Source organism: Drosophila navojoa, chromosome X, assembly GCF_054131105.1.
Source record: "Drosophila navojoa isolate 15081-1374.11 chromosome X, UAZ_NAV_1.0, whole genome shotgun sequence".
In the NCBI taxonomy this organism is placed as follows: domain Eukaryota; kingdom Metazoa; phylum Arthropoda; class Insecta; order Diptera; family Drosophilidae; genus Drosophila; species Drosophila navojoa.
This window is the reverse complement of record NC_142895.1, coordinates 28,247,884-28,270,162: the sequence shown is the minus strand read 5'-3', so window position 1 is coordinate 28,270,162 and position 22,279 is coordinate 28,247,884. Positions and strand designations below refer to the sequence as shown.

Sequence of the window (22,279 nt, the reverse complement as noted above, 5' to 3'; positions counted from 1 at the left end):
GGACAGCTTGGACTGCTTGGACTGTCTGGGTAGCCGGCCAGTTGAGTGGATGATGTAAGAAGGCGCCGACTCGAGCCACTCCAAGTAATTCTCTCCAACATAAATGTTAAGTGAAATGTCTGTTACGCTCAAGTGAAATTCACTCTCGCTGCTGTAATTAAGCGAAAACCAAGTAAGATCGAAAGGGTCTGTAGTCATTATGGGCAAATACATACATACACCGTGAGCAATTTAACATTTCCTTTGCGAGCGTGCGGCTTGAGCTTTCGTATGCTCCTCATTTAGCTAATTGCCCGGTTAAATAAGCTTGTGTGGCTCAACAGAACAGCGACATCCGAGACCAGCGACGGGCAGCATCTGCTCTGACCCCTCGCTCTCCCCAGCATCAGGTTAGGTGAGGTCAGGAACTTTGAGTTGAGTTATCTAGCTACGATTTATGAAATGAGTTTATCGCTATGCCCAGCTCAAGTCTGAACTTTGTTCCACAGACAGCAGTCATTGGACTCTAAAATGATTGTATAATGCGCGACACTTGAATGACATTTGAATGTTCAGGCTGGACATGAGAGAGATTCTAATAAATTCTATCTCTAAGCGCAATTTCAGAGAATTCAATAGTGACTCCCCTCGCTGGAATAATCGGCAGCTTAAGTGGTGAGAGTTCCTGATGAAGACGATGTAAAGCACGGGTACAAAATATGTAGAATTGCTATGATGTGGTATTGTAGATTTGAGTGAGTGGGATGATCTTTAAAAATTGGTCAACTTTGTTCAATTTTATGATGGTGTCTCCTCGTTGGTACCCTGCTTGGAAGGCTAAAAATATTATTTGAGTTTGTGTTTGCATGAGAGAGAGAAAGAGAGAGAGAGAGAGAGAGAGAGAGAGAGAGAGAGAGAGAGAGAGAGAGAGAGAGTAGAGAGAGAGAGTGAGGAGAGAGAGAGAGGAGAGAGAGAGAGAGAGTGTGTGTCAAAGTATAATGTGATCTTATTTTCGTAAAAGCTTAAAATGAAAAAAAAAAAAAAATTAGATAAAATAAAATTAGAGTGCTTTTAATGATATATTGGTTATCCAATTATTAATATATTCTGTTCGGCAATTGCTCTAAATCAGTCACTCTCAATGAGCAATTAAAGCACATTCTGAGTTCTATAGAGAGCGCAGTTGAAAAAGTATTAATGGGGTGACTCAATTCACCCAAACCCAACATATATTTACATATACATATATATATGCATGTGTATAGACAGTAATGAAGTTCTATGAACCCATCAAGAACGGAATTCTAGGTATAAAAGGTTTTGTATAATGTTATATTAAGGGCAGAAGAACAATGTACTCCATATACACTTGATCACGGTGATGAGTTGAGTATAGCATTGTGTGTGCATATGTCTATTAGCTTAAACTACACATAAGATCAGTCTGCATACATATATACTTTAATATAATAATAATAAGTATATACCCCTTGAAATGAGCTTCGCTAGATAAGTTATCAATTATGGGTGACATTTGCTTATCGTTGAAGAAAATTGCTAATGATTGATCATTTTCGATCATTTGAATCATTTGATTTAAATTGAATAATATGGTCTCCGATTCCTTTTCTTCTAGCTGTCCTCACTGTACTAGTTAGTATAGTCACATTTGTTGGTCACACATTTACTAGTTAAAATATTTAATTTTGATCGAAATTAAGTTCCTACACTAGATGACGAAGTATGTTTATTTCCTATATACTTTATATATTTACAGAGTTGGCGCATATAAAAATATTTGGTTATTATTGTGTATTTGCATATGCTACGCATATTGAATGATTGCAACAAGGGCTAACTGCAATATTGGGTTTGTTTCTATATTTCTTTTTAGCAGTCGCCCCATTTGTGTGATGCGCGGTGTGTTTCAGTCGAGTGCATGCTCTGCAGCCCTTCACTGGGCAAATGGTAATGGCAGCTCGTGCTGGCAGTTCGATTGGCTTGACTTGATTTTCGTAGTTGCTTCCGTTTCAATGTCCAATGTTATTCGCAATTGCTTTGCACTGCTACCGCCTCTCCCTCTCTCTCTCTCTCTCTCTCTTTATCTGTCTCTCTCACTCTCGCTCTGCTGCTCTCTTTCTGCCTTTCTTTCGCTCTCAACTCCAGCTGCCTTTGCCAGTGAAGCGCATACTTTGTCACTTTCTTTTCGTTGCATGTAACAATGTCATTTGGGTGGGGCAGGGCGGTGCGGGGCACTTTATAAGCATGCTTTTTACTTATTACTGCGCTGTGCTTTTTACGTATTTCTTTTCGAGCTCGTCTGTCAGCTGCGCGGCCTCAGTTACGCGTGAATCTTTCACAAGACCAAGTGACATTCCGGACGGCTTGGCGCTGTTTAAACTATTTGTTTATTTTTATTTCTTTTTTTTTTCAAGTGTCATATACGTGTTTTTATTTTTGGGTGTTTACTAAAATTCTTAATGTGCAAAAGAAAATTTGAGTGCAAGATTTTGCGTTAGTCCCAGCTCGAAATTATATCAAAATATATATACATATGTATATCATATCGTTGTTATTGTATCGTTGTTAAGTGCTAAGTGCCGGTGAGAGTTCACGTTGCTACAAAAAATTTTAACAGCCAGCGAAACTCAAAATATATGCAGTGAGTATTAATATACAAGTATATACATAGGTATAGGTTAACAAAAATATTTACATTTGTTTCTTACTTAATATATTTACATAGGTACACATAGATAATGATTTACATTATTAAATGAAAACTTGTATTATGTTTTACAATTTATTTTTAACAGGGTTGAAATGAAATTTAAAAGAAAAGAAATAAAAATTGAGATGGGTATTAAAAGTTTTTTTTTGAGATGCTAAGATAGAATGGGAAAAAGAGTGAGAGACTGACAGAGAGAGAGGAAGGGAGAAAACTAAAATATTCAGTGTAGAGAGAGAGAAAAAGAGAGAAAACTAAAATGTCCAGTGAAGAGAGAGAGAGGGAGAAAAGGGAAAAGAGAGAGAAATTTATATAATGCGATAGGGAGAGGGAATAGAGAGAGATAAAAGAAAAATTCTGGGGGGGAGAAAGTGAGAGAAAAATAGGGAAAGAAAGAGGGATAGAAAGAGAGAAACAAAAAAATGTGTAGGAAAGTAGAAAACATCAAGAAAGAGAAAAAGATGAGAATAAGAATTATAAAAGTAAAGATAGAAAAAGAGGAGGAGAAAACAAAGAAACACATAGCCAGAAAAAGAGAATATGTAAAGTGAGGAAGGAGACGATTCCCGTCCCAGACGAATAAACATAGAGATAGGGAGAGGGGAAATATTGAGAAAAAGAGAAGCTTAGAAGAAACAGCATTCTACTCCGATTCTGGGTTTTCCATGACAATCAAAGCGATGGGATCTACTATGATAACATTGTAGAAATTCAATAAAAGCGAATCGATACAAATGGATCATTTAGCTCCTTTAGTTAACTATTGAACCAAGGACTACACCAAGGCTTTTAAGCAAAAGAAAACATGTCAAGTGAATGCTATTGATTAATTGATACACCAAACGGGGTCTAATGCGACGGAAAGTCAAGAGCTAAGCAGTTTGGTAAATATAAATACTAATGATTGGTTGAACAACCAAGCTTAGGTCATCTTGAACGTCCACTCAATGCAGCAGCAGCTGAGCTACATGTGCCACTTTAAGTTTTTGCTCATACATGTCTATTTGCTGTATCCACTTTTTAATTCACTTTGCGCGCAGTGCGCTTAAAATCATCTGAATTTCGAGTTCGCCCAGTGCGTATATATGTGACAAATCAAATGACTTAGGCAACGAACTTGCTAACGAGCAGCGCTTCGGCAATGGGCCAGCCCCAGCTACGTTTGCATTGGTGGCAAGCGCAATAACAGTAGCAAAAACCAGCAGCTTGCAAAACAAATGACGCTTTCATCGCATTGCAACACGCAGCGAATGTTAAAATTAATTTTAATACACATAGACACACACACATACACCTGCATTTTAAGCTAGCCATGGCTAAGAGCTATAATAAAACAATATATGTATATGAAACAAATGTGTGTATTAGAGAGTGGCTGTGTGCATGCGCCTGACAGCTCCGATTAGCATAGCCTTATTAATAAATCATACATCTGTTGAAACAGCCCAAATCAATATCCAGCTGGACCCAGCCAACAGCTAAAGCAAACAAAACGAAGCTCGACTTTCATTTACATACAGACGTGTGCCAGAGATGGTCACTGCAACTGAACTTGCCCCATAGCAACGGAGGACTGAACTGAACTAGCAAAGGTTAGTTACCCGAGGCAACATTGGCTATGTATAGGTAGTACAATTCATGTGTATCCGATATAATATAACTGCAAACATAGTCATACAAGCTTCGAACACTCCAGTCGAAACTCTAGAAGTCTTTGCTGCTGACTGTGGGCTTGCCTCAGGTCTCAAGGTAGTGCGGGCGGAATTCGAAGGCGCAGCGATGGTGAAACCCGCGCAAAGCCGGCCAAAGATGGCTCGATGCAACTGCTATGGGTAAATAATTCAATTTGAGGCTAAAACTGTTCCAAATGATCTTAACTAGAGGCAACCCATACCATATTAGAGAGGCGAAGATGAGCGTGAAATCAGACGATGCTGCCAAAGATAGTCACAGTCACACACAACACACACACATGCACGCATGTAGGCATACATAATTATACTCACACACACATACGTCGTGCTTATGCTGGGCCAAAGAAACCGGTAACAGTCTCAAGGTCGTTGAGAAACTGTGCGTTTGGACCGTTCATCGGGTTGACTGGGCTCGATTGCGATGGCTTAAATCAAGATAAACCGCAGAGCAGCAGCTGCAGCAGAGCAGCAGAAGCATCGACATAGTTTGAACAATAACAAAGCCTCGCATTGAAGCGATTAGTATTCACACACACACACACGTACGTGTGCGTGTGTGTGTGCGGTATATAAAAAGCGAAAGTAAATGCCATGAAAGTGGAGCACAATCTGCCCGCGTTGAAGGCAAACTAGCGAGGGGGCGTTGCAATACAGGTATCTCAGCTTGCCCGTATGTGCATGTGTGTGTGTGTGTGTGTGTGTGTGCGTGTGTGTGACTCTGTATGCATCATAAGCATAAGTCGGTCAATAAGTTTATTGACCGTTTTAACACATTTGATGGCTTTATTTTCGTAATGAATACTCTCATTTCTCGCACAGAGTTTTGGTTTTCAGTGCCCCCAAATTGGTTGGGCAAATCAAAGTTTGGGCAACTGAAAAACTTATCAAATTGGCAATAAAACAATGCGCTTCAGCCTTTGTTTTTACATCAACACATTCGTCTGTTATTTATTATATTTGCTTTTTATGGGTTTTCTCATCTCTTCATTTCTTTTCTGTTCGTTTCATTTCGTTTCTTTTCTTTTCTGGTTTTGTTTTCGCATTATGTAAATTTATTAAGTCTACCTTTACATAATGATTGTGCGTCATTTATTAAACACTCTGCTGAACTGACTATAATTTAGTCAATTCAAACGGGCATTTGATATCCCGGCCCATGGGGTTAAGGGCACATTGCTATTGATGGATTGTGATTCCGAGATGTGCCAAGTTCAATTGATACACTCACTATGAGATAATGATTTGGCTACTGGTTGAAAGCTACGCTTCCAGTTTTTAGGCCTTGTATGTGGATGTGTATATATGTATAACTAGAGGACAGTCTTTTTCTTGTATAGCTGATACAGTTATAGTTTATTAGATTACCAAAAGCAATATCAAAATGGGAAGTCCGGTTATAATATCTTGGACATTCATTTACTTATTGTCAATATGTCGCATTAGTGCGATATTACGCTGATGTTGAAGTTACTAAGGGATGTCTTGATCCAACAGTGTTGAGAACAACCAGCAATTCGTGTTAATCGATGGATTTGGCATTGTAGTGACAATCAAAGGATGTATTGTCACTAGGAAAGAGACAACTATAGCTGTTGCTAGGTGAGAGCGAGGCAGCTAGTTATGTCCTTTACAGCGTTGTAAAAAGAACTAAGCGACACCGGGAATTCGTTGGTACGCGCAGTTATAATGGAAGGCATGAACGATAAACGCATCGCCCCGACATATAAATATATATTCCAAATGAAATGCTCTAGTCTGCTTTCAAATCATTCTAAGCTTCTTTTATCCATATTTGTACATATATGAAACATATTTATTTTCACTATTGAAGTTAAGCCTAGTTAAGTTAAGCAAAATTGTCGGCAAAGAGATTATAGGTGCGTAATGTGCACTGGAAAGTATATGTATTTAAAGGTTGAGATGTTTCATTGGGTTAATGCAGACCACGCCTTTTCTTGCCTGTTCAGTACATCATCATGCCTCAAATGGAAACCGAACAGAAGATCTTAGCCAAACGTGATAGCATTGCAGCAGCTGAAAATCGTTTTGTGGCAGCTTCACCTGGAGGGATACTGCTAAGGGATTTGCAGGCCAAATGAACGGTGGCGTGCAGATAATGACGAGTTGGTGTCGTTGCATTATTTTTAGACGAATCAAGGTCTGGAGCTGAAGCCACAGACACAGATTGCGCCATGTCAAGAAGGCAGGGAGATTCAAGGCCGACGTTGAACAAGTGCAGCAAATTTGTGCGAAGCTTCAAGGACACGAGTAGAAGTAATCGCAGCACTCGTAGCTGTAGCTGTTGCTGTTGCTGCTGGTGCTGATGCTATTTGAATGCAATTAACGACTGCACGAGGTGCTCTCTGGTAAATTCTATTTTTGGCCTAGTGCTGATAGGGCTGGGCTGAGACTCGGTTAGTGGGAACAGGCTGCCCTCCTCAAATCAGATTCGATCCGGCAGTCAGCCGAAGTCAGTGACAACGTGCGAGTTGTCTTCAGCTTGTCACAGTTACTCAATGGCAGGCTCTTCTGGTTGCGTACGCACTGAAGCTTCGGTTGTAATTAAGATTGCCTTCGGGGCGAACAGACGGCAGCGACCTTGGGCGCATTAAGTGCCTCAGCGACACTTTTAATGGGGCTGAGCTCATTCACAATGGCCAAACCGGTCGACGGCTTTAATATGTAAACAAGGATATTGTGCGAAGAGCGAACATGTAAGTGTGATTATGATTGTGACAATTCTTTGACAGTCTCTGGATTATGTTACAATTATTGTTAATGTTCATAAAATTCTGGATTTTTTGTAGAGCAATGAAACTAGCTAAGCAGATTTCGTTTAACTGTTTTCTGAAACTATTTCTTGTATGAATCACTATCATTTTGTTTTCTTCATAGAATTTTCAAGATATCACAATATGAATACCCGAGTCGCTCCATCAAATGTATAGTTTCATCTGGATGATGCAATCCCTGTTGATGATTAAACTGCAAAACGCTTTGATCTTTGAGTGAGGATACAATTTGGTTTTTTTGTTGTTTTTTTTTTTTTTTTTTTTTTATAAGCACACTTCTGCTCTATATACCAAACAGCTGGTGGATGTATTCAAAAAGCCGTAGAACTTTGTAAGAGCACGCCTCACAGATTTCATCTATTTTACGTAAGAGTATATGAGCTCTTTTTTGTATTCCAATTCAAAAATATTCAAATGTAAATTACAATAAATGTCCACATTAACTTTTATATAAGGCCTATGTAATTAGAGCGAGGTTTGAAGTGCATGATTTATGTATCAAATTGTACAGATATTTTGAGTGCTTAGAATATCTATCTTTATCCCTATCGATATGAAATTGCAATGCTCGATCATTTCGCGAACGAGCAGTCTCTCACACACATGTACTGTACGATATTCCTTGACTTATGACTAACGCCTGAGAGCTTCGCTCTATGCATCCAAGATTTGATTAGTTTTGAATGCAAGTGCATGGAAATATTTTGTTTGATTCTGTAATTATCTCAAGTGAATTACATCGCAGCTCAGCGCGCTCGGGACAACCTTCAAAGAGTTATTTATATTAAATTTATAATTATCCAAACAAGGCTGGCACGCCCGTTTAACTACGGCGCTCGGACTCGCGCAGTAGCAAATAACTTATGTACATATGAATACACATTTTATAAGCTGACTTGCTGGCCAGCTGTAATTGTTGAGCCGTAAACGAGCTTAATGCACGAGACACGATTAGTCGACATCGAGAATTCAGCTCCAGCCACGTATGTGCACCAAGAATTAACCTTTGCATTCTTCTAAAATACAAAACAAATCATTATAATCTACAAAAACATGAAAATAAACAACTTTTGTTTTTTTTTTTTTTTTTGCAAGTGGCTGCCACGCCCATTCGAGTTGAGAAGAATGTTGCAGTTAGTTTGCCTGCCAACTGTAGCATGGGAGGACTGAGTTGGAGAGCTGTTCGCCTTATTTGTGCACACTGTACGCATCAGCTTGAACTTTGATTCGCCTCGAGAATATATTCTTGATAGGATTACGTCGAGTGGCCAGAACAGATCTTGGCATTGGCTTCTGCCGTACGTACATAGATCAAGTTTGGCCTGCACTAAACAGCGGCTCGACGGCTTGCACTAATAAGTCCAACAAAATGGCTAGAAGTGCAGCAACAACATCACGTAGCCCGTAAGAGTACTTCAGCTGAGAGACCTCGACTTGGATTCAACTATTATAATTTGCACACATTGTTCATGCGACAAGAACCAGCGGCTGAATACACAGACTATCAGATGCCCTTGACAATCTAGGGGGCAGGGAAGTGAAACGCCTTTGAAACGTGCGCTGGAGTCGATATGTTGGGAGAGGTTAAGAGCAAAGGAAACGATATTTTGCAAGGAAGAAAGCCCATACAAAAGAAGTTAATCAAACAAATCATGGTCAGGCCGATATTGATGATAAACAGTTGGGATAATGCTTAACATATGGGATTGCAGCAATATAGATTATATACCACGAATGCAAGTTCACGCCATTCTATACAAAATTCGCTAAATTATCAGCATCATCTGCAGTTGCAAAAGCTCTAAAATTGAGTTCTGCATAGATTCAAATATCTCTGCAGTCTATGGCCATAAGGCAAGACTCTCACTTTGTGTTAGGCAATGGACCTGGTTTAGATTATCATGATCTATGCGCTGCACTGCGCTGCAGCAGCCCTGATCCGTCCACAACAGAGTATTTGGTACAGCGCAATGCATTAAAGAACTTGAGAGCATGTGACATTAATAAACAACTGAATAATGTATAATGACAATCGTTTTGAGCGACGCGACTTCAACTGCCGCCAACAGACAACGAGCAGAGACTTGCGCATTGGGCAATGCCAAATTATGGCTGTTGACGAGCGAATGGAGAACAAGTCGGAGTTGCAGCTACTACACATTAAATGCGCCATAACTGGGTCCCTAAAATGTCTATGGCAGATGACTGGCAACATGCATATGCATTCGTAACACACATACCCCCACACACACACACACACACACACATACAGAGAGACTTGTGAATTTATTATACAAGTGACCCATCGAGCGTTCAGCACTTGCGCAATGAACTTTTGGCGCACGCATAACGCATCTATTATAGCCGGGCCAAGTGGGCAAGGACGCGCTTATCAGCCGCATCGCAATTATGTTTGCTTTTGTTGTTGTATTTTTTATTGCTAATGTGTCAGCCGGTGAAATGTCGATGTAAGCATTAAAAACAACGTCGCGCCGTTGCAGCAGTTAAAACTGCGAGCGCCGTCGGGGTCTTGACCATGTCGAATACCCCAAAACGAGTCGCTCTGACAAGTGTGCAGATGCGCCAAGTCGACTACATCAAATGTAAACCTAATAAAACACAGCTAAAACGTATTACAAGCGCCGTGCAGCTCGTGTACGAGCCCATTTGCAAGTCGTCAACACCAATGGCAACAGGCAACAACAACACAGCAACAGGCAACAGCACCCAGTTGCAAGCTCGAGTTACTAAACAACATTACCGCGGCTGGCCAAGTAGCTTGCGCAGCACCTCTTAATGGCCATTCCTCATAATTGAGCTGCCCGACTGACAGCCGTTTTCAATTTTCATACAGCGCCCATTAACCCATTGACACATTCGAAAGGACTAAGAAGAAAGAGAAACGAGTAAGAGAACTCTAGTCGAGACTGCTCGACTACCAGATCCCCTGAACCCATCGAGCAACTGATATTCCAATAATTATTCGCACATGCACAAACACACTCACACAAACAGGCAGTGTGGGCTTACAAAGGAAACTGAATTGCTTAATAACTTTTATTGGGGACGGACTATCTTCATGAAACTTTCAGATTGTAATGAAAATATTTTTAGTATTTGAGATACGCCTTTTACAAAGTATTGAATGAGGGGGTAGACATAGGGGTGGAGGGTAAATTTGAACGAAAATCCAAATTCCATAAGGTATATATAAATCTACAAATTTGGCGACCGTAACTTTACAGGTGTAGCAGATATAAATTTATTACTGATTTTCGATCAACTTCTTAATCGATATTTAGTTAACGAGAAGAGTTATCGAGTTTTTTGAGATAAATATATGCTATATATACGGACATTTCAAAAATTACTTTATGGGGTTTGCCACGCCTCCTTCTGCCTGCTGCATAGATTTCCATTGAAAATGGGTTCAGGGTATAAAAAAGATCACAAGCACTATTTTTATTTCTATAGAAAAGCTCGATAGATAGATAAATAGCAATGAATGAATCGGAAAGACAAATGTCAACAAATATAATATCAATATTATTCTAGTCATAAATAATTTGCGATTTGCTCAAGCTCTGTATCAAAATGATTATTTATCCTTGGTTAAGAATTAGTTAAAAGCATGGAATATAATCAAAGGGCATTTTGGCCGTTTGCTCAAGACTGATTAAAAATCTTTGGATAAGCCCATTAAAGCAGCTGTAATCTTGAAGGGCTGTTATATATTTGTCATCGATGTTCTGATTTGAGCTGTGGGTTAAATGGAATTATTGACTTGACTGATACATAAATTGATCTAAACAAGTTTTTGGCCAGTTGGCAAAGCTTGAATGTCAATAATATCGACAAGTTTGGTGGGTTGGCGGCTGTAAGCGATCTAAACTTGTCTTATCTGCTAGGTATTACAATTTAAAAAGTAGAGTATGTATATGTCTTTACTGACTAGAGAAACGCACAGCTCGATCTGTAGGACATGGCACAGATTCTTTGACTATGACGCCGACATCGACATCGACTTCGACTTCGACATCGGAATCGACATCGACATCGACATTGAATTGTGAATACAGCTAGCTGGCTGCTCTCTCAACTGGTTCGACCTTGCGACCTACAAACGATGACACTTGTTGGGGATTTTTACCAACAGTTCGCATGGTTTTTGCTTTATCTTTTGTCTGCCATCTGCCGTCTGTCGTCTTTGGCTTCGCTTGCGAAATCAAAAGAAAGAGTATATTGGTTTCCTCGTCTCTGACAGTCGAGCATTCAGGTTTTAATTTTTTTGTTAATAAATAAATAAATATTGAGGTATACTAAATTAATTTTGCAATTTAAATTAAACGTTAAACTTGCGTTATCTTCAATTTCAGTCAGTTCCAATTCATCTGTAATTTATTTATTTTTTTCCTTGCGAATAGAGTCACCAAAAGAAAACTACTAAAGTATATTTTCAGTCCAGTCAAGCGAAAGCATGTTGACTCTGTGAACATATCGAAATAAAATTAAGGCCATCTGCTGTGCAAATGCAGTGAATATCCACTCATTGATCATGAAAGACGAAGAGATGCAAGTGTCATTAAGAGTTGTTTACAGAATTTACTTTAGCTTTACTGAATTTACAAAATTTACTTTACTAAATTTTCTTCCCATATTATTTTTATAATTTCAAATGAGGCTTCACGTGGATTTTCAAATTTAAGAAAGAAAGCAAATGGTGATGAAACAAGTTCTATAGCCACTGAAATATAAATAAAATTAAATAATCAATAAACAATTAAGTATCGCTCTACATAATTAAATATAAATTAAAAATATGAACAGCAAAATTATTGAAACTAATAAAATCAATTAAATAGTTAATATAAATCCATAATTAAAATAATAGTAAATAATCAAAAAATTATTAAAATATTTAGATGCAAATAAAATAAAACGAAAAATGAGATAAAATATAAATAAAATAAACTAAACATGGATATATAATATAAATTATACATATATTTTATAAAAAAAAATAAATTAATAAATATATTATTTGTAAATAGAATATCTGTAAATTAACTATAATTAAGTAAATAACATCCATAAATCGGATGGAAAATTTTATAAGGAATGCAAAGATTTGGCTTAAGGCGAGGGATAAGTAATCAAATAATAAATAAGTTTATCCGCATTTCATACACAATCGCCAAGTACTATTTTAAGGGGAAGGCGAGGCAGGCACGGCTTAATTGACTTGGCACGCATATTTCACATATATATTTTATTGGGGTCGGGGTTCACTTATTATTCAAAAACATTTTTATGGCCATTTTTATGGGTATATAAAGTTATGCAAATTAAACGTACGATTCTTCAGATCTTATGAGCGTTTTCCTTTTCGCTCGTCGAGTTGCTTCTGCATAAGTCCAAGTGCAGTGCAGCCCGATCTATGGAGCGAGCCATCGTCTACGGTTGGGCAAAGAATGGAGTGAAAAAAGGAAAAACACTGATTGCGCATACGTACATACATATGTATGTATTTGTTTATGTAATTATGTACGTATATATGAGAGTAGTTTGTATTTTAATTAAAATCCAAAAGTTCAAATTAAAAGAGCATTGCAAAAATACAAAATACAAAATGCGAAAAAAAAACTGGCAGCCGAACAATTACAACTGCAACAAATTAAAGAGGTTTTCGAGCCTTTCAAGTTGTTGCTGTTGTTGTTGCTGTTGCAGCAGCAGCTGCTGCTGTCTGTTCATTACAACTTTTGCACTTTATTGAGCTGTTTTGTTAAAGTTTTCGCTCAAAACGTGTTCGCAGCTTCAGTGCGGCTGCCATCGGCAACGGCGGCGCCAACATCGACGCTGACGTCGCCGTTGCCGTTGACGTTCACGTTGACGTTGACGCTGGCGTCGTCGCCACCGACGCCGCCTTGAATACTGATATTCCCCGTTTGCCGAGCCATTGACGCCTATGCGAGCGCGCGCGCGCGCAATAAAATTCAATTCGGTTTTCTCAGTCTTCCACATTCACATCCACATTCACATTTACACATATCATACGTACTGCACACGCAATACACGCGCGCATGTGCACTTGTGTGTATGATCGAGCAGTGAGAGAGAGAGAGAGAGAGAGAGAGAGAGAGAGAGAGAGAGAGAGAGAGAGTGAGAGTGAGACAGACGTCGAGAAGCGAATGTATTTGAGTTGTTTGTATTTTTTGGCTGTTGGCCAAATGAGGTCTATGCGGACGCCGACGTCGACTGCAAAAGCTTCGACTTCGACTTCGACTTCGACGACTGCGCTTTGGCTGTGTAACCGATTTTTGGCCACTGCTAAATCATTGAAGTAACTTTCGTCTGCAGTCATTTGCTTAAAGTTAGTGAACGTGCTAGTATCGCATATCTGCGGCAGCTGCTCCCAAAAGTTTTGCCTCTGTGTAGTCGCTGTTTCGTCGCCTCGTCGCCTCGCTTGCTTTTCAGTTTGCATACCAATTGTGGCTAGCGGAGAGTTCAGTTACTACAATTCAGTTGGTGCGTGCCCATAGCGTGTAGAGTCTTCACATGTGTGTGTGTGTGAGCGTAGGGGTGTGTGAGTGTGTGTGTGTGTGCTCATAATATGTATGTAAGAGGTGTAAAGCATATTCGAGGGCCCCCCACGGCCGAAGGTCGCTAACATCATCGACATTGCGCATGCGCCCTGTGTTACGCCTGCAAATAAACACGAATACCTCTGAACGTTATTTAACTTTTGTTTTTTTCCGCTTTTTTTTCGTTTCATTCGCTTCTGTCTGCTAGATCTGAAAGCGCAAGAGGATAACAAGACCAACGCTCAAGGAAAATGCAGTTTACCACGAGTTGCATGATGGCGCTGCTGCTGCTGCTGCTGGCCATAACACAGCTGACGACATCGGCGCCCGCCGAGGCGGTGCTCGAACTGCAGGACGGCAGCGAGCCCGCCGATCTGAACCCCATCAATGCAGAGGTAAAGTAAACACCACAGACCAAACGCCACCAGCAAACAGTAAACTAGGAAGCAAACAGAGCCACGAGCAGCGACTGTGTCACGAGAGGGGCAAAACTTGTTGCTGTTGGCTCCTTTGCCCCACCATCTGTTGCAGTTGCAGTTGCTGTTGCTGTTGCTGTTGCTGTTGCTACTGAGGCGTAAAAGTCACTTGCAAAGCCTCTTTGTTGCGCCTTTTTCTTTGTTATTTTGTTGCTGCTGTTGTTGTTGTGCAAGCTGCTTGCTAATTTTGTGGTCGACTGACGTCGCAGCTTGTACTGTCTTTCCGCCATAGCTGCACTCTGTCCACTCCATCCGATCCCCGATCCGTTCCAGATCAGATCTACGCACAGCAGACAACTGCATAATCCAATTATCAGTCCATTTCGAGTTTCAACACTGTGACCTTGAACCGAAAGCGAAAGCTTGCGTGAATGCGATATATGTATATATAGAAATGGATATATGTATTACGGCACGACCTACGCCAACATGAATAACATGATCTTCGAGAGGAGCCTCACACTAGGCAGTGCCCGACTAGAAGCTACCACGCAAGCTGTTAGAAAACTTCTTTCGCGTGCCTGTATATAGCATAGACGTATATAGAGCTCTATCTTAACAGACCACATATATTTACTTCAACTCAAAATGGTCTGTAAACTATTTTTCTGTAAGCATGTGATAGAGACTCTTATACCTTAAATAGAAGATTGATAGAAGGATTGGTAGTTACAAATATTAGATAGATCTGGCTTCAATTCTTCAATCGAAATTGATCGTGGAGTCATATTCATAATGCAGAGATTATGACTGGGTATTTCGTAGTCGACTACAGGGCTGTTAATTGTGTTTAAGTAATTTACAGCATAATGCGAATATTCGTAAATCCATTATGAATAAATAACAACGAAATCTTCAATATATATATATGGTGAAACGTTAGAGATGGATATATGAAACATACATGTGTCAGTATGTATGAATAGATCTCGTATGGGATTGCTAGAGATATTGAAAAACAGTTCATGCATCACTTGATATTTTAGGCTGTAGCTCTCAATTGATATTTAGGCATGAGTAAATATGCATTCATCATTTCTGACATCGAGTCGCAGCTGTTTGCTCCTTATGAGGGCCCCGCGGCTATCTATTGTTTTAGCAATTCACAAAGCCAACATCATCAACTCGACGGCTTAATTACCTGTTCGCTTCTACATTCAAATGCACTATAAACTAATTGTGCAACAACAACACCGACTACCGACTACCGACTACAACAACAACAACAGCAACAGCAACAATAGTTTGACTTTGGGCGGTTCGGGCGCATGCGTCTTGTTTAGAAATGAGTCCATTTGGAGCTGGGCCCATGCGAGAAGTGCATACATATTGAGTGTTTCGCGTTTTGCTGCCAATGACGCTGTGAATTTTAAGCATGGACAAGCATAGTTATATTGAATGCCGAAATATTGCCTCGATGTCAAAGCCCAGTCTATGCCAATACCAATAGAGTAAGGTCTAAGAATAGACGTAAGTGGTTTAAGCGTGTCTCTGTGTGTGTGTGGTGTGTAATCACGTGCATGTCTGTGTTTCAATTGGTTTTCTTGCAGGCGCGTAATTAGTTCAAGTCTAACCAGATTTGTGATTCACAATTTGAGTAATTGAAATACACGCTCGCGCATAAGGGGTAATGCGATATATATATCGTACTATAGTACTCAAAAATATATGTATATATATAAATATATTCACAAGAGTGAAAGCTACACGATTGGCCCCGCCTTGGGAGGGTAGCACCCTACAATGCCTTCTCAGCAGCTGCTAGCTTTACTTTGGCAAATAGAAGAATCGATTGCCATCAAGCCAAGCTCTTTAGTGTCTGTTCTCTCTCTCTTATACAATTCTATTCTAGGAGGTGTTAGGCGCCGGCGAGCTCGAGCGCAACAAAAGAAAACTGCCCGATGCGACATTTGAGGCGAAAAATGCCGTGCTCGGATTTGTGTTTGGTGTAAGTAGTGCCATTTGATGCGTTGCCATTCATTGATCCATTAATGTTTGCTCCCAACCACATGCCATTGCAGAAGATCGATAACTTTCTCGATACAAAGACTCGCGTGATTGAGCAGCTGGATCGCTCGAATATCGAGAAGAACAAGCAGTGGGACATTAAGTCGCCGGTGCCGATCAAGGACTTCCAGACTCTGATCACGGCAGTGGTGTCGCCAAAGATACGCTCCATCGGCAACATTGCCAACGATCTGACGACCGGCGTATTGACGACCATAACTGCGTTCAGCGGTTCCTCGTCGGGCAATGGCAATCCCAACGCCGGCCTCGGCAACGTCGTGTCCAAGTTCTTGAGCTTCTCGGGACCCATTCTGCAGGGGTCGTCGGGCGGTGCCAATGGCATAGCTGGCGTCACAACACCGGCCCCCGACTCCGATGAGGCGGGCTATTAGAGCACCCATCTCACTGGCTACCTGGCTAACTTGTTGGCAGGCTAATTGGATAACCTGATCTGGATCGTTCGTTTGTCCGTTCTGCATTGGGGTTTTCTAATTTATGTAAATCACACACACACACATACACGCCACATACACTCACACACCTACACACTCTGGAGGAGTGATCTGTCCTAAGTCTTCCTCTGATGCTCGCACTCTTTCATTGGCATATTAATTCTGTACGATTTTTTTTTCTCTTGTTGTTGTAGTTTAGACATAAGTTTGAAATTTTGTTAACGCTTCCGAATGTTTGTCGTCAGGGCAATATCTAAGTTTATTTTACGCTACGCATTGTACTCATGTTTGTAAATATTGGCGCATATATATATATATTAATGTAACGTTCGACTAAATAAAACGATAAATTAAACACGTGATTTTTACATATGTATCAGAAATCCATTAAAAACCGAAACAATGAAAAAAGAAAATCAAACGCAACCAAAACCAAACTCGATTTTTTCAATGCAACCCTGGGGCGACACAGCGCTAGCCTTGGCCTTGTCTTCATTATGCTTAATATGTCGCATGCCTTGATAAGTCGGCCTACTTACAATCCTCTCTCTTTCTTCTTCTTCTCTTTTCGATCTCGTTTCGCTGCCTCGGCTCGACCAGACCAAACGACGAGCCCGCGCCGGTGGCAAAGATCTAAGCGACGCGCCGGAACTGGATCGCAACAACGTCTCATTCGAGCTGCCCGACGACTTGTTCACCAAATCTTTCCGCACGGTCACCCAAGTATCTCAAGCCTTTTCCCGCTTAATAATGGTGAGTATATATAAATATATATTTGTTAGTTTACGTAAGAGATTAGAAACCTATGGACAAAGCAGTGACCAGTCGTAACAATTGGGAAAATATAAATTTCGTAACGATGGAAAATCAGTACAGATAAGCTAGATCAATAACTAATTCCCTGTGGTACTTGAGGTTGAGTTGTGGACTTATGAAGCACAGTATAAATTATTTATACAAAATTAATTATTTATAAAATTCCTATGATAATAGTATGAAATAATTATACAAAATATAAAATATAACAAGTAAGAAAGCTCTAACTGCGAGATCGACTACGAGATCGACTTCCAGATTCCCTGAACCCTTCGAACAACTGATATTTCAATAATTATTCGTACGTGCAGAAATACACTCACACAAACAGGCATACACACGCACGCATTGGCTGCAGTGTGGGCGGACCTGGAAATTTAATAGTTTAATAACTTTTCTCGTCGATTGACTATCTTCATGAAACTTTCAGATTATGATTATAACATGGATATGCATGCATTTGCAAAGCACAAGTCTAGTATTTGAAATACGCCTTTTACAAAGGTTAGGGGTGGGGGGTACATTTTAACAAAAATCTAAATTGTATAAAATTCATCTTAGTTTAAAGATGTAGGAGATATAATTGAAGTCTCTCATATCTTCTTCACATACATATACGGACAGACGGATGAGCAGACAGACGGACAGTGCCAAATCGACTGTCACGCCTCCTGATTCCCATTTTCATATACAGTGGCTCACACCTTATTTCGTGCAGCAGCATAGTAAAACTTTGAAACCGTATTCCCGCTAAACCAGTTAAGATATCCCAAAAATTTAAATGAGGTCTTATTTATTGGTTATTCATTATGTATTAACGCTTTCAATTATTTTTCTATTATAATTAATAAGATTTAAAATTAAAGAAAACTAAAAAAACAGCCCTTTTCCATGTCACAGCTTATTTCGTGCACTTCACTTTCAATGGCTTTATTGTCCAAAAATTCTGTAATTATGATAATTTTTTAACTCCGTTTTGTTTAATCACCTCTTTGAATCGTGATTCCATCCAGTTTACTTACTTTCGGGTGGTTCCGCTGGAGATTTTTGGCCAATCCTCCAACACGGCCGTTTTGAGGTCATTTTTATTGAATATTGACCATTTCCGAATGGCCACGCCCAATTTTGCCCACAAATTTTCTATAACGTTCAGGTATGACCACTGGGCCAGCGGATTTACCACATTTGGACTGTTCCAGATCAGCCAGGACTAGTCAATACCCGGTTTATTGTGTTGGTCATTTGCCTGATGCAATCGGGATCGCCCTTCTAGACCCAGTTCTTCTGCATTTTGGAGCAAATTCTTCTTCAAAAAGGATAGGTGCATGTTATTGTTCATATTACCATCAATGAAAACTAAGTATCCAACTCCCAAACCCGACTTGCAGGCCCAACCATGCAACAGCCACTTCCATAGATCATATTTGGTTTTAGGTGCTGATCTTGGAGCTCAGTATTTGCTTAGCGGCAATCATATTGGAACCCATCCGACGCAAATATATTAATATTTCGACTCATGTGCATATATATGGGTCGGATTGGAAGCAATCTGCCTGGCGCCCACCAAATACCGAGCTCTAAGATCAGCACATAAAACCAAATATGAGCTATGGCAGTGGCTGTTGCATGGTTGGGCCTGCAGGTCGGGTTTGGGAGTTGGATACTTAGTTTTCATTGATGGTAATATGAACAATAACATGTACCTATCCTTTTTGAAGAAGAATTTGCTCCAAAATGCAGATGAACTGGGTCTAGAAGGGCGATCCCGATTGCATCAGGCAAATGACCAACACAATAAACCGGGTATTGACTAGTCCTGGCTGATCTGGAACAGTCCAAATGTGGTAAATCCGCTGGCCCAGTGGTCATACCTGAACGTTATAGAAAATTTGTGGGCAAAATTGGGCGTGGCCATTCGGAAATGGTCAATATTCAATAAAAATGACCTCAAAACGGCCGTGTTGGAGGATTGGCCAAAAATCTCCAGCGGAACCACCCGAAAGTAAGTAAACTGGATGGAATCACGATTCAAAGAGGTGATTAAACAAAACGGAGTTAAAAAATTATCATAATTACAGAATTTTTGGACAATAAAGCCATTGAAAGTGAAGTGCACGAAATAAGCTGTGACATGGAAAAGGGCTGTTTTTTTAGTTTTCTTTAATTTTAAATCTTATTAATTATAATAGAAAAATAATTGAAAGCGTTAATACATAATGAATAACCAATAAAAAAGACCTCATTTAAATTTTTGGGATATCTTAACTGGTTTAGCGGGAATACGGTTTCAAAGTTTTACTATGCTGCTGCACGAAATAAGGTGTGAGCCACTGTATATAAATAAGAGCATGATGATTGGCTCGAGGGTTTTAGGGGATCTCTTAGTACATTCTCGAGTAGAGCGCCCTTACATGTTAAAAATGCTTGAGTCTTATATGTTGAAATATGTGAATAATTCTCCTTTTTATTTACTCTTAATTATTTCTATTCCAGAACTCGGCACGTCGTTACTCACGCTTCGTTTTGTTCTTCAAGCCCGTCTTTGGCGATGCCTTGGTAGTCAAAGGATACGAGGATCCCACCACCACAACGACGATGCGCACGACGACGACGACTGAGGAGGCATTTAAAGAAAATGAGGTCTAGTCCCTACATTAATAACCTGCTTCAGCTGTGCGGCTAAACTATTAATATAAATACTGCTATATGCTATACGATACTTTAGCCCAGTCGCGCTTATTTTGTTATCCATTTGTTTGGCTAAAGTTTAACGTTTAATTACTAAAGAATTTATACTATATATTTAATTTTTTTTTTACACACATACATATGTGTGTACGTATTATGATAATATTTGTTTTGCTTTGTTTGGGATTCGTGTACTGCCAAAAATAAAGGATTGGTTGTGTTTATTTATATGTTGTATGACCATAGTGGATATCTTTCAGCCAGTGCTGGAGCGTGGGCGCACAAGTATGCGTAATTTTTTCAGCGAGCCCTTGGGACCATCCAGGAAGCCGTGCCACAAAATGCCCTGATAGCCATCTACATCCCGATTTAGCTGGGGCTGATAGACGCCGAACGGATTGCTGTGGAAGACATTGAAGACATTGGAGTCCTAAGCTCATGCGATTGAACTCAACCTACCTCAGAGTGCAGACGTTGCTGTACCAGAAGGCAGCCGACTGCTCAGCTGCGCAGTTGGCGTTGCTCTCATCATTGTCTCTGTCCTGGGTGCTGAACTTCTTGCCCAAGTGCTGGCGCAGCGCATCGGAGGCGTCTCCCTGATATTTACCCAGCACTTTCAGGATGTACTGCTCCGACTCGCTTCCAATGCTGAAAAGATCGTACAGTGCATAGCGCAGGTCCTGCTTTCGGTTCTCGAGTATAACGAGCAGCTCATTGTCTTCGCTGTTGGTGATTTGATGCAGCTTCTCGAGGCCAATGAAAAATTCGGTCGCGATAGACCCGAAGCCGATCTTATAGTCGCCCCAATTGCGCGTGAAGTTCTGGGTGCCATCGAAACGGTTGGCCACCACAATCCAGCCGCCACCCCGAGTCTTCTGATCGCAGTACACAAAGAACGGTTCCACATTGGCCTGCAATCGAATCCGAACGACGCCGTGCTTCTGCTTCAGGCAGTTCTGGGGCGTATCCGATGGATCCACCTGCGTTTGTGGCTGTACATCAAGACTGGAATTAAGTGTGAGATGTGTTCTAAGAAAGCTAAAAATATATGTCAAGCGGACCAGCTTACATGCGTGTGCTAAAGGTCTTGTCCAGCGGTGCTGCAGACGCAGCACTGTTGGGGCTACCCCAGCGTCGCAGATCCACCAGCTCCTCTTGCAGGATGCCCATTTTCTCCCTGGCTCTGGCTAAGTCCTCGGAAAGCGAATGGATTTTTGTGTTCAGATTGCTAATCGTAGCTAGAGGACAGTTGCTTGATGCCTGCAAGGGATATGCAAGAGCTGTATGATTAAAGATAGTTCCTTAGTCGCAGTTGACGCAGCTTCTTCGCCTGTGCTGCAATTTGGGCTATTTCATTTGTTGAATAACTTTTCTTGTAGATGAACTTTCAGAATGTGATAAATCTCTAAAAAAATACGTATTTTGCAGATCTATAGGGAAGGGGTGGAATTTGAGGCCCGTAATAATATAATTCAAATAAATAGTGTGAGATACATTGGAATTTATATTCAAATTGATGATCTATAAAGATGTAAAACATATTTTGAAACAAGCCCAATCTGAGCGTGATATACAGGGAACAAACAAAATTCAAGTCTCTAGGCTCTCAAATCGTCGCATTGGAATATACCGATGTGTAATAGCGACTCAGCGCACCGGCCTAAGCAGGAATATAGATAGTTTATGCCACGTCTCATTCTGGCTGCTAAACCAATTTTAACCAAACAAATATATCTCATTTCTGATTTCCCTTTCGCACATTTGAGCTACCTCTACCTTATGCTACTCTACGGAATTTCTATGACTCACCGCATCGTCTGGAGGCAACGCCTGATCGGTCACATTATTATGGGTTGTTGTTAGGCAGGCCAGCATTGTGACCAGCGCATCCAGCTGTAGCATTTGCGACATTGCGCCCCGGCTCAGATGCACGAGTATACTAAGTTAGAGGTTCTCGTCGCTGAATCTGTTACAGTGGCGATTTCTCCAGGGGCAACAGCAAAGGTCATCGGATACAGCTCCAGTCAGCAGCGTTATATACAGGTGCACGCGGGCGTATTGCAAAC

General features: G+C 40.4%; 2 protein-coding genes across 5 annotated transcripts; one reads left to right on the top strand and one right to left on the bottom strand.

Annotated features, from left to right (window-relative positions):
- The first annotated feature begins 2,318 nt into the window (after positions 1-2,318).
- On the top strand, positions 2,319-20,437 carry LOC108657505 (uncharacterized). 4 transcript variants are annotated; one of them, XM_030386792.2, is made up of 4 exons: positions 2,319-2,641; positions 13,983-14,169; positions 16,103-16,198; positions 16,272-17,064. In XM_030386792.2, exons 2-4 carry the CDS (start codon positions 14,026-14,028, stop codon positions 16,647-16,649), a joined length of 618 nt encoding a protein of 205 aa, XP_030242652.1. In that variant the 5' UTR covers positions 2,319-2,641; positions 13,983-14,025; the 3' UTR covers positions 16,650-17,064. The 4 variants fall into 4 exon arrangements, with proteins under 4 accessions (XP_030242652.1, XP_089119868.1, XP_089119867.1 ...); XM_089263742.1 differs by lacking the exons at positions 2,319-2,641; positions 16,103-16,198; positions 16,272-17,064 and adding exons at positions 13,518-13,718; positions 17,310-17,462; positions 20,019-20,437; XM_089263741.1 differs by lacking the exon at positions 2,319-2,641 and adding an exon at positions 13,530-13,718 and having other exon boundaries at positions 16,106-16,198.
- On the bottom strand, positions 19,669-22,192 carry LOC108657905 (microfibril-associated glycoprotein 4). Its single transcript, XM_089263743.1, has 4 exons — positions 22,023-22,192; positions 21,283-21,473; positions 20,673-21,251; positions 19,669-20,614 (listed from the first exon to the last, which is right to left on the bottom strand). Exons 1-4 carry the CDS (start codon positions 22,122-22,124, stop codon positions 20,470-20,472), a joined length of 1,017 nt encoding a protein of 338 aa, XP_089119869.1. The 5' UTR covers positions 22,125-22,192; the 3' UTR covers positions 19,669-20,469.
- Between the last annotated feature and the right edge of the window lie 87 nt (positions 22,193-22,279).

Bases quoted from the DNA above. Each gene is read 5' to 3' on its own strand.
- LOC108657505 (XM_030386792.2), top strand. From the start codon at position 14,026: ATGCAGTTTACCACGAGTTGCATGATGGCGCTGCTGCTGCTGCTGCTG. The intron at 14,170-16,102 runs GTAAAGTAAACA...ATTCTATTCTAG, and splicing joins TGAACCCCATCAATGCAGAG to GAGGTGTTAGGCGCCGGCGA. The intron at 16,199-16,271 runs GTAAGTAGTGCC...ATGCCATTGCAG, and splicing joins TGCTCGGATTTGTGTTTGGT to AAGATCGATAACTTTCTCGA.
- LOC108657905 (XM_089263743.1), bottom strand. From the start codon at position 22,124: ATGTCGCAAATGCTACAGCTGGATGCGCTGGTCACAATGCTGGCCTGC. The intron at 21,474-22,022 runs GTGAGTCATAGA...TATCCCTTGCAG, and splicing joins CGTTGCCTCCAGACGATGCG to GCATCAAGCAACTGTCCTCT. The intron at 21,252-21,282 runs GTAAGCTGGTCC...ATATATTTTTAG, and splicing joins AAGACCTTTAGCACACGCAT to CTTTCTTAGAACACATCTCA.